Below are 12,972 nucleotides of genomic sequence, written 5' to 3' on the forward strand. Positions count from 1 at the left end.
TTCTCAAGTCTAAATGGGTATTCATGCAAATCAAGTGATATTAGCTCAAGTTGGGTATTATTATCTCTAGGTTTAACCCTTTAATTGGGGCTATCAATTTCTTGATTTCACCCCAATTCCTTGTTAAGCCTAGTTTTTCTAGACTTAGTCCCTCTTTCTCAAGTAGAGACTAAGTCATAAAGGCATGAATTAATATTTGCAACCATTAATTCTTGACTTCTAGCAAGAATTAGGCTAAATATCACTAACCCATTCACATTCAAGCCCTAAAATCAAATACCCATTAAATACTCACACTAGGGTTGGGTCACAACCCTAGCTATGGGTTTAGCTACTCATGGAAATAACAGAAATTAAAGATAAAATAAAGATAAAATCCATAATATTAATTTATGGAATGAAAATCTAATGTTAAGAAGTGAATCTAGTACAAAAATTTCCGAAAACAGTAAAACCAGTCGTCACAGGTGCTCATACAAAACATAACATAACTTGACATACCCTAAAAATGACAAAAAGTTCTAGTTATACTAAGCTGAAAATATCTGACAAAAATACCCCTGCAGAGGTTGTGCGGCCGCGTAATTCTGAGTGCAGCCGCACTCTTGCTTTCGCGGCTGCATAATTCTGATGCGGTCCGCATTCTTCTCTTTTGGATCTGGGTTGAGCTGAACTTTTGCGAACCGCGTAATTCTAAGAACGGCCGCACTACAGATTATGCGGCCGCATAAAAGTGATGCGGTCCACGTTCTCTCTTTTGCTCAAGTTGTCATCTCTCTGAATTTTTGTAATCGCGGTCCACGTAATTTCAATCGCGATCGTGCAGGGACTTTCGCAGCCTCATATTTCTGGTGCGGTCCGCGCTCATCACTTAGCCCAAAATCAGACTCTCTGAATCTCCCTCTTGCGGACTGCATAATTTTGATCACGGCCGCGTCATAGCTTTCGCGACCGCACAATATTTGTGCGGTCCGCACTTAAGACCTCTTTGCCCAACCTTGGTTTTTGTTCAACTTTTGACTCCTTTGTGAGTTGATTTTGATTCCTTTGGCTCATTTTGAACAATTCCTGCAAGCAAGTATATTTTATTAGTTTTCGGGATTACCTTCAAGCATTTTTGGTCTAAAACACGAGTAAAAGAGAGCAAATAATAAGTTAAAATCCCTACTTATCAACTCCCCCAAACTTAAGCTTTTGCTTGTCCTCAAGCAAATAGGGTAATTTCCACCTCCACTAGAAAAAAGAATATTTTAGGTGGCCCAAGGTGAATCAATCATGCATTATTTTGGACTAACAATTGCCCTCAACACCAATGAATTATCAACAACACCATGTTTTGACCTTTTGAGTGACATAGTTCTAATGTGACACTAGAGCATCAAGAGTTGACTTAATTCACCAAGGAAGCTCGCTCTATCACGTAGGTCATTGTGGAACCCAAACTACTCCTCCTCTACTCTGCATGAGTAAATCTCACTTTAGAATGTAACACTCAAAACAAGGATTGTGAAGAAGTGCGCTCATATCTCTTAAAAGAATGTCACAAGTCCTGCTCTAAGTACCATAAGCTTGCCCCTTATGTAAATCACCACTAATGTAAGCTCACTCAACTTGAAATCATATAGGGCTTTTGCGGGACGTAATGAAGGCTTTTGGATCAAGGTATGACTTATCGGCATATGATGGTTTAATCTTTCCTTAAGCACTCCATTTACTCTTTTTGGCTCATACTTTCTTGACTCTTTGAGTCATTTTCTTCTTCCTTAGGGGAACTAGAGAGACGTAATGTCACTCTTTCTTGCTAATGACAATCATTTTTCTCCTTTTCTAATCACTTCATGCTTTTCATCCTTGCTTTCTTTGAATCCCTTCAACTTTCTACTTTATTCACTTTCTTTTTGGCATATTTCTTTTTGGCTTTTCTTCCTTTTTCATGTACCTTTTATCACTTTCACATTCCTCGTCTCTCCCCCAAACTTATTCTTTTTCCAATTAGAATGCTAAGGAAAGATCGGGTACAAAAAGAGAGTCATTATAAAACGGATAAATGCTTGTAACATGGCTATTGAATGAAAAAGGGCATTGGCTTAAAGGGGTTGATTAGGGATATCACATTGGTAGGCTACAGAAGCTTTCAAGTTTCAAATTGGATCAAGGAGAGCCTACAATCATTTCTCAAGTCGAGCTACACTTAGAATTTTGCCTAAACAAACATCCAGGGCAAGTTCTAGACTTATTGGCACGGAACTTGGACTTGCAATTCAATACCTCACCTCTCAAGCTGCTGGATTGTTAAAGAGAACAGAGTCGAGGGCCCACAACAATCCTAGCTAAGATTGAAAATCACAAATGGCTCAAAGAAACCACTCGATGATTGTTTCAGTCAACACAAGAGTCTAAAGATCACAACTAGAGCTATTCTTTGCCAATCAACTTGTTTCTAACCATAAGGTCGAAGGTAAATGTGTTAGTACCAAGTGAAGCCTGCTTGAGACACTTGTATTCATTACTACTATATATACAAAAACATACAGAAAACAGACTCAATCCCTTAAGAAGGTTGTCACACCATCCATCATTGGGCAGAGCCACCCGATTCACACGACATCCACCTTTGGAAAGAACCGTGGCATTAAGAAAATCAAAGGTTTATTGTTCACACAAAACGTAAAAAGAAGCTAACAACTTAAAAAGAAGCTACTAAAGTAAATAAAAAGCTATGCTACTAAGGAAAAACAACGAAAGTTGTTATGAAGTAAACTACGGAATACAAATGAAGTAAAGCGAATATATACATAATAGGAAATGAATATATACGTCGCATGGTAAGAATATATACATACCAAAAGTGAAAATAAAGATAAATAAAAATAGTATAATGGTTATTACATACCGAATGTCATCAAATCAAAAACTGGACCACCCCCCAAATGAGAAATAGCATTGTCCTCAATGCCCATAACAAATAAGAACAGGAAAAAGGGGTAGAGAGTAGAGAAAACTCCCTATGTGGTCTCTGTCTGCATCGGGTCCTCAGCACCCTCTGTATCCTCTAACTGGATCTCCGAATCCTCTGACTGGGGGACTACGGGGTTGCTGAGCATCTGAATCAGCTCCGCAGCAGTGTGTGTAGTGGTAGCCGGCTCCTCAGACTAGCCGGCTGCTGCCTCTGATGCCTCGGGCACTGTTGTATGTGCTGCTGGGACTGTCTCCTCCATCAGCAGGTCCAGTGGAATATCACCAGAAGAAGCAATCTTCTCAACCTCTTTGCTGCTGGGACTGTGCTGCCACTGCATTGGATATGGCAGTCAGCTTTGTAGTAGCTGTCTGCATCCAGTTGTTGAGACTGGATAGTGTCTGTGAAACCCGCAATGCAGTCTTAGGGTACGTAAAAAATGTGGGCACTGACAGTGGCACTGAGAGGGAAGGTCTGGAGGAAGAAGGAGGCATGGCAGCTGCTCCGGCAGAAGTACCAGCTACTGTGGAGGGCTTGGCAACTGACCCGGTAGCCACTACCCCTCGCTCTTTAGACTGGCCAGTGGAGGTAGTGGCTTTACCCTTGAATTTAAGGTTGTCCGCTCCCTGGAGTTGGTACCATGAAAAAGGCTTTCTAGCCTTCACCTCCACATCAAAATGCCTCGGCTCTACCTATTGGTCTTAGAAATACTCTGTGAGGAAGTTGGGGTAGGGATACGATCTTTCTTCTTTCTGGACTGAATTGGAGATACTCACTGCCTCGACATCCTCAAACCCTACATATGTGTTCAGTGCGTGGCCATCAAGCCTGATTTTAAGTTCCGAACCTTCGTCACCTTTGTACCCTTTTTGATGTGGGCAACATTGGCATAAAATTCCTTGACAAGGTATTCATTTGCATCATGCATCCGGTAGGTGAACCATTTCCATCCTTTTCTCTCCGTAAATTGCTTTTGGACATTCGGATTGTGTTGGATTAGGTCTTTGGTTATGAATTGTCGCTCAAGAGTGAGCGACCTTTGGGGCCACCATTCCTGAAATTTTCCATACGCCTTCTCACTTACAAACCTATCAGCCTACACCTCTGGCTTCTTTGATCTAGCCAAGCCTCCCATAATTGTGTCACCCCCTCTCTCGTCGTCCGGGACCTCATCATCCTCATCTAAAATGATTGGGGTAGCTGTTGGGGCAGGTGTTATAGCAGGTGAGGAAGATGGTTCGGATTCCTGACTACCTCCCTCTGAGACATCAGAAGAACTAGAGGAGGAGGTAGGTTCATCGACTAAACGGAATCTGTCGGGAAATTGTTATGATTGTGCCCCCGGTTGTGGTTGTACAGAATCCCCCTCAGACGTTTCCCGGGATGGGAGGTATTCACTAGTGTCTGAGGATTCTAGGGTTGGTCTACTGAGAGTAGTCTTTTTGCCCATAACTTTCTGGACTGATAGTGTCATGTTAGGTTTTCCTCTACCCCAGCCTCGAGAGGATTCTGCCCTCCCTTTGGAAGTATCACCTCGACCACGTGAACGTACCATTGTCTGCAACAAACAAGTAGTGAAAGTCAGTTAGAATTGGGGTTCAACATGTGTTACTGAATTACAGTTGGAAAGAAAGACATTGGTTCTCAGAACAGGGCGGTGCGGACCGCACAAAATTGAGTGCGGCCGCGGACTGCCCATCTTGGACTGCACAAAAATGAGTGCGGCCGCGGAGATCCCGGGTTCAGACTACTGGTTCTTTGAAGTTACCTCAGCGCGGACCGTATACTTTTGAGTGCGGCCGCAAAAACCCATCGCGGACCACACAAAATTGAGTGCGGCCACATAATCGATTTGTTGGGTCTCTGAAGTTTAATTGTGCAGACCGCACAAAATTGAGTGCTGCAGCGAAAACCAACTGCGGACCGCACAAAATTGAGTGCGGCCGCAAAAACTTAGCAATGACAAGTGCTTTCAACCTATGGTATCGCGGACCGCACAATTTTGTATGCGGCCGTCTACCCTAGCGCGAACCGCACAAAAATGTGTGCGGCCGCGAAATCCAAATCAGAGTGGCACTTAAGTACGATTGATACTAGGATTTTCACTAATTAGGCATGATTTGTGGCAATTGAACAATAACGACTACTAACCCCAGACCCCATTATGCATTCAAACACTACTCACATGCTTCTAAACAAGAATTAAGCATCAATTTTAAGAATTAAGCATCAATTTTTCATTTTTGGCATGAATTTAACCCTAGATAAAAAAGAAAACTACAACAAAGAGAAAATAAAATAAAATGATGAAATTAATTCATTGAAATCAACATACCCGTGATGAAATGTAGTAGGAAGTCAACAATTGATGAATATGGGATGTGATTGAAAACAAGAAAGAGTGCACTGTGCTTGAGAGGTCAGAGTGTGTAAAGTGTGATTAGTTTCAAAAAGTCCTATTTATACTTTGGCCCACCGACTTACCTGAGTGCGTCCGCACAATTTTGGAATGGTCCGCACTCTTTACCTTTTCTAACTCAGCAGTTGATTCAATGATGCGGTCCGCATAAAAATGGTTGCGGCCGTATAATCTGTGCGGTCCGCGGAATTTTGATCGCGGTCGTGAATCCTTAAGGGATTTTGTCAGGCCAAACTTCAAAGAATTGGTATTTTCCATCTTTTAGCTGTGCGACCGCACACATAATTGTGAGGCCGCGAAGGGCTTGTGCGGTTGTATAATTCTAGCGCGGTCCGCATAATTTCACCACTTGGCCAATTTTTGTCTTGTCAATTTTCTGCACTGCACACCCAATTCCTGCATATACTTCACAACCAGTTAGTCCAAACAATGCCTAATCTAACAAGAAAATCAAAAGAAAGAAAAACACATGGGTTGCCTCCCAAGAAGCGCTTGATTTAACGTCGCGGCACGGCGCATGTTACTAGTATTCATTTGAAATTGAGCAATGCCACAACGTATCCATCATCGACCTTACCAAGGTAGTGCTTCACGGGGGGGGGGGGGGGATTGACTCTAAAGATATCACCATTCTTATTTTTCAAATCAAAAGCACCAAAAAGAGTCATATGTACCACTTCAAAAGGACCACTCCACTTTGATTTAAGCTTTCCCGGAAACATATATAACTGAGAGTTGAATAAAAGAATGAGGTCACCTTCTTTTAATTCTTTGTTCCGGATATACTTATCATGTAGGTACTTTATCTTGTCCTTATACAAGGACGAACTGGAGTAAGCATGGAATCAGAACTCATCAAGTTCATTCAACTGATCCACCCGAAGATTGGCAGCTACATCCCACTCAAGGTTCAATTTCTTCAACGCCCACATGACCTTATGCTCTAATTCCACCGGAAGGTGACATGCTTTCCCAAACACTAACCGATATAGAGACATACCAATTGGAGTCTTGTAAGCTGTTCTATAGGCCCAAAGAGCATCGTCAAGTTTCCTTGACCAATCAGTCCGATTTGCATTGGCAGTCTTGGATAGAATACTCTTGATCTCCCTGTTGGAAACTTCAACCCGTCCACTTGCCTGGGGGTGATAGGGGGTTGACACCTTGTGAGTGACACCATACTTGGAGAGTAAAATGTCGAAGGCTTTGTTGCAAAAATATGAACCCCCATCACTAATGATGGCCCTTGGGGTGCCGAACCTTGTGAATATGTTTTTCTTCAAGAAAGCCACCACACTCCGTGCTTCATTGTTGGGCAAAGCCACATTTTCAACTCATTTGGAAACGTAATCCATAGCAACAAGAATATAGGTGTTCCCACACGAGCTCAAAAATGGACCCATAAAGTCGATACCCCACACATCGAAAATATCAATCTCGAGGATAGTGGTGAGAGGCATCTCATTTTTCTTGGAGATCCCACCGGCCCTTTGGCATTCATCGTAATGCTTAACGAGATAGCTAGCGTCTTTGTACAAGGTAGGCTAATAGAATCCACAGCTTAGAAGCTTTGTAGCAGTTCTCGCCCCACCATGGTGACCACCATAGGGCGAAGAATGGCAAGCTTCAAGAATACTCAATTGCTCTTCTTCTGGAACACATATCCGGATAACACCATCAGAGCAAATTATGAAGAGATATGGCACATCCCAATAGTAGTCCAGGCAGTCCCGTTTGAGCTTTTTCCTTTGGTTTGAGGAGAACTCATTCAGAACAATGCCATTCACAAGATAGTTGGCCACATCGGCAAACCATGGAATCCCAGTCATAGAAATGGAAAGGAGTTGTTCGTCAGGAAATGAATCATTGATCTCAAGGCCATCATGTGGCCTCCCTTCCTCCTCCAATCGGGACAAGTGGTCTGCCACTTGATTTTCACTACCCTTACGGTCTTGAATCTCTAGATCAAACTCTTGCAATAAAAGCACCCACCGCATCAACCTTGCCTTAGAGTCTTTCTTGCTCATCAAATAACGAAGTGCATCACGGTCGGTGTGAACAATCACCTTTGTACCCATTAGGTACGGGCGGAAATTCTCCATAGCGAAGACAATGGCTAGGAGTTCTTTCTCGGTCACCGTATAGTTGACTTGGGCCTCGTTTATGGTATTGCTAGCATAGTAGACCAGATGAAAGATCTTATTAATTCATTGCCCCAATGCCGCACCAACCGCCACATCGCTTTCATCACATATGAGCTCAAATGGTAAGCTCCAATTTGGCGCGGTGATAATATGAGTGGTAGTCAACTTATACTTGAGTAGTACACATGCCTTCATACAATCTTCATTGAAAAAGAACTTGGCATCTTTCTCCAAGAGTTTGCACAAGGGGTTTACCACCTTAGAAAAGTCCTTGATGAATCGGCGGTAAAACCCTGCATGACCCAGAAAACATCTCACTCCCTTTACGGAAGTAGGGGAGGGAGTTTGGATATCACTTCAATTTTTGCTTTATCAACCTCAATACCATTCTTGGAAATCATGTGACCGAGGACAATTCCCTCGTTACCCATAAAGTGCCACTTCTTCCAATTCAGCACCAAGTTAGTTTCTTCACAACGTGCCAATACCTTATCCAAGTTATCTAAGCACTCTTCAAAAGAATCCCCATGACAGAGAAATCATCCATGAAAACCTCGAGAACGTCCTCCACCATATCGGTGAAGATGGACATCATACACCGCTGAAACGTTGCTGGTGCATTGCATAACTCGAATGGCATCCGCGAGAATGCGAAAGTGCCATACAGACAGGTGAAGGCGGTCTTCTCTTGGTCTTCAGGTGTAATAAGAATCTGGTTATATCCGGAATATCCATCCAAGAAGCAATAATAAGCACGTCCGGCTAACCTATCCAATATTTGATCAAGAAATGGAAGCGGGAAATGGTCTTTCCCCATAACTTTGTTGAGCTTTCTATAATCCATGCACACTCTCCACCCGGTGACAGTTTTTGTGGGGATAAATTCATTTTTGTCATTTGTGATCACAGTCATGCCCCCTTTCTTTGGGACATATTGCACCGGCGAGGTCCACGAACTATCGGAAGTGGGGTAAACCATCCCGGCATCCAACCACTTGATGATCTCTTTCTTTACTACCTCTTGCATGGCCTCATTCAATCGTCTTTGATATTCCACGGATGGTTTGGAATCCTCCTCCAAAATGATTTTGTGCATGCAAAAGGCGGGGCTTATACCCCGAATATCTGCCAATGTCCAACCTATTGCTTTTTGTACTCCTTTAAAGCACCGCAAAGGGTGGCATCTACCTGCACGTTAGTTAAGCACGAGGAAATAATAACAGGTAAAATGGAACAAGGGCCTAGAAAGGCATACCTGAGGTGTGAAGGGAAAGGTTTTAACTCCAAGGTGGGAGGCTCCTCGATTGATGGATTTGTTGGTGGAGTCTTCCGATTTTCGAGATCCAAGGAAAGTTTTCGGCGCTTATGAGTATATGATCCCATTCCCTGCAAAGCATTGACACATTCTACAAAGCCTTCCTTCTCATCCTCATCATGATTCAAAAACACAATTTCCAAGGTATCTTCCACATTTATCACAGTAGTTGTGTCATCAACAATTACTTCGGTCACAAGATCCACGAACGAACACACTTTGTTGCTATTTGGCTACCTCATCGATTTAAAAATATGGAACACCACTTTTTCATCGCCCACCCGGAAGTTGAGCTCTCTAGCTTCCACATCAACTAAGGCCTTCCCTGTAGTAAGGAACGGTCTCCCCATAATGATTGGCACCTCGTAGTCAACCTCACAGTCAAGTATCACAAAATCTGCGGGAAGGATGAACTTGTCGACCCTAACTAACACATCATCAATTATCCCCAATGGCATTTTCATTGTCCGATCCGCCATTTGCAACCTCATGGATGTGGGTCTTGGTTGCCCAATCCCCAACATTTTGAACACAGAATAGGGCATCAAGTTAATGCTTGCCCCCAAATCACATAGAGCTTTGGCGAAATTGGCACTCACAATAATGTACTGGATTGTGAAAGCACCGGGGTCTTCCAACTTTGGAGTCATGGAGTGCATCATAGCACTCACTTGATGTGTCATTTTGATCGTTTCACAGTTTATTGATCTCTTCTTTGTTACCAAATCCTTCATGAACTTGGCATATCCCGGCATTTGTTCTGAGGCTTCAACCAACGACACATTTATGGACAAACTTTTCATCATATCAATGAATTTCTTGAATTGATTCTCATTGTTTTGCTTTGCAAGTCTTTGAGGGTATGTAGGAGGAGTCCTTGGCATTGGTACCTTAGCCTTTGGCACTACTGGTTCCGGCATGTCAGTCACGTGCTCCCTAGACGGGTTCACTTCTTCTTATGTCTCCTCCACATTTTCATCAATATCAATCCTCTCTTCTTCATTAGCTTGAACATCATGGCTTGGCTCATCATCATCTTGTACCAACACATCATCACCCACATGTCTTCTTTGGTTTGAGGTACTAGCAACTCCACATCTCCCACTTCTTGTTGTTACGACCATTGCATGCCCTGTGTTTCCACCTTTCGGGTTCACTACCGTATCACTAGGTAGTGCTCCCTTTTGGCGAGTATTTAAAGCTTGAGAAATTTGGCCAAGTTAAATCTCCAAGTTGCAGATAGAAGTGTTGTGGGAGGCTAATTGGGCATCGAAGTCGGCATTTTTCTCTATCATTTGCTTAAACATGTTTTCAATCCATCCCATTTCACTATTGGAAGAACTAGGAACTTGCGACAGATATGGTGGTGGGTTGTTTGGTTGTTGATATATCGGGGGTCTCTGAAACCCCAACCCCCGATTTGCTTGATTGCTATTGTTACAACCCTCTTGATTATTGTTGTTCCCCCAATTGCTTTGATTGTTGCCACCCCAATTACCTTGATTATTTCCTCCCCAATTGCCTTTATTGCCCTAATTGCTTTGATTATTGTTGTTGCCACCACTCCAATTTCCTTGGTGGCCTTGATTGTTCCAGTTTCCTTGGTTTCCTTGTGATCTCCATTGTTGTTGATTTGGAGCATTGCTTCTTTGACCCTGATAATTGTTGACATATTGAACCTCTGCATCTGGCTCATCATATGAATCATCTTGATTATACCCACTATTACTTTGCTCAAATTGTTCGAGATGGTTTTGTACTTGTTGACCTCATTGCCATCTCTTGTTTACCATCATGTTCACCCCTTCCACAGCATTCACCTGTTTCGACCCTTGAACATGTTGAAGCTGAGCCTTGGCCAATTGGTTCATGGTGGTTTTCATCTCCGCAATAACTTGCCCATGATCATGTAGCTCCTTGTGTAGGTGAATAACATTTGGGTCACCCTGAGGAACATTGGCTCTACTTTGCCACGCCGAAGAGGTGTCTGCCATCTCATCCAAGATATTTCAAGCTTTAGAATAAGGCGTGTTCGTGAAGTTACCCCCAGCGAGTTGATTTACCACATACTGATTTGTTGTATTGATACCCTTGTAGAAGGTCTGTTGGATCTTGGCCTCGGTCATATTATTGTTCGGGCATTCTTTGACCATGGTGCGGTATCTTTCCCAAATCTCATGCAATGGCTCATTGGGCTCTTGTTTGAAAGCTAAAATTTCATCCCTTAGTGTAGCCATGTGCCCCAGAGAGAAGAATTTGGCAATGAACCTCTCGGCCAATTCATCCCAGTGTGGATGGAATGATTGGGCAATCTCTCTAACCAGTCCAAAGCCTTTCCCCGTAGAGAAAAGGGAAATAGCCTTAACCGCAGTGCATCCTCGGTGACATTTGTTTGCTTGCTCTCCTAACAAGTATCAACGAACCCTTTGAGGTGCTTGTAGGCATTTTGGTGCGGAGCTCCGGTGAAGAAACCCCGCTGCTCAAGCAGTGTAAGCATCACGTTAGTAATTTAGAAGTTGCCCGCTCTAATCCGGGGGGGGGACTATTGCACTTGCATAGCCCTCATTCGGCAACACATAGTGCACTGCTCTTTCTGGAGGCGGTCAGCCTCGCCTGTTTACTTGAGGCTTGGGATGAACCTCATCCACTTGATCGTCATCTACCTCTTCCCCCAATGGTAAATTTCCGAGGGGCTCATTGTTAAGCGCCATTTTGTACCTAAAAGCAATTCACAAACAAAATTAGTGACTCGGAAGGAAAAAAAGACAAAACATACAAATACCTAGATATATATCTAAATCCGTTTAACTCCCCGGCAATGGCGCCAAACATTGATCTGTGCTAAACCTACACCACAATTGAGTAGCGAGGCGGTCGATGCAATAATAAACCCAACAAAGGTCGGGATCGAATCCACCGGGAGTTAGAATATGGGATTAGCTGTATATCTAAGTTAATTGTAAGTTTTGGCTTTAATTGCACTTCCACAAACCTGATTGGTGTTTCTATTTCTAACTTTACTCTAAAGATTACAATAATTGAAACTAAGGACAATATTTTTGTTGTTTTTTTTCAAATGTTTAAAGAGACTAGGGTAGTGACTTCTACCTAGGTGGATATCTAACGGGTAGCAAAATCTAGGGCAAGCTTGATTAGTTGGGATTGTAATATAGCTATCACACCCGGGTACTCACTCTATACCTCTCGGTAGTTTGAGTGATTTTTTCTAATTTGGCTTTCTCAAGTTTAAATGGGTATTCATGCAAATCAAGTGATATTAGCTCAAGTTGGGTATTGCTATCTCTAGGTTTAACAATTTAATTGGGGTTATCAATTTCTTGAGTTCACCCCAATTCCTTGTTAAACCTAGTTTCCTAGACTTAGTCCCTCTTTCTCAAGTAGAGACTAAGTCATAAAGGCATGAATCAATATTTGCAATCATTAATTCTTGACTTCTAGCAAGAACTAGGCTAAATATCACTAACCCATTCACATTCAAGCCCTAAAATCAAATACCCATTAAATACTCACACTAGGGTTGGGTCACAACCCTAGCTATGGGTTTAGCTACTCATGGAAATAACAGAAATTAAAGATAAAATGAAGATAAAATCTATAATATTAATTTATGGAATGAAAATCTAATGTTAAGAAGTGAATCTAGTACAAAAATTTCCGAAAACAGTAAAACCAGTCGTCTCAAGTGCTCATACAAAACATAACATAACTTGACATACCCTAAAAATGACAAAAAATTTTATTTATACTAAGCTGAAAATATCTGACAAAAATGCCCCTGCGGAGGTTGTGCGGCCGCGTAATTCTGAGTGCGGCCACACTCTTGCTTTCGCGACTGCATAATTCTGATGTGGTCATCGTTCTTCTCTTTTGGATCTGGGTTGAGCTGAACTTTCGCGAACCGTGTAATTCTAAGAGTGGCCGCATAAAAGTGATGCGGTCCGCATTCTCTCTTTTGCTCAAGTTGTCAGCTCTCTGAATTTTAGTAATTGCGGTCCGCATAATTTCAATCGCGGCCGCACAAGGACTTTCGCGGTCGCATATTTCTGGTGCGGTTCGCTCTCATCACTTAGCCCAAAATCACACTCTTGCGGACCGCATAATTTTGATCGCAGCCGCA

The 12,972-nt window shown here is 42.6% G+C and overlaps 1 protein-coding gene across 1 annotated transcript; it reads right to left on the reverse strand.

The window, feature by feature from the left end:
• Positions 1-6,220: 6,220 nt before the first annotated feature.
• LOC138908356 (uncharacterized) lies at positions 6,221-7,204 on the reverse strand. The gene is made up of 2 exons (XM_070199018.1): positions 6,934-7,204; positions 6,221-6,579 (listed from the first exon to the last, which is right to left on the reverse strand). The coding sequence occupies exons 1-2, from the start codon at positions 7,202-7,204 to the stop codon at positions 6,221-6,223; spliced, it is 630 nt and encodes a 209-aa protein (XP_070055119.1).
• Between the last annotated feature and the right edge of the window lie 5,768 nt (positions 7,205-12,972).

This window comes from Nicotiana tomentosiformis, chromosome 3 (genome assembly GCF_000390325.3).
Source record: "Nicotiana tomentosiformis chromosome 3, ASM39032v3, whole genome shotgun sequence".
In the NCBI taxonomy this organism is placed as follows: domain Eukaryota; kingdom Viridiplantae; phylum Streptophyta; class Magnoliopsida; order Solanales; family Solanaceae; genus Nicotiana; species Nicotiana tomentosiformis.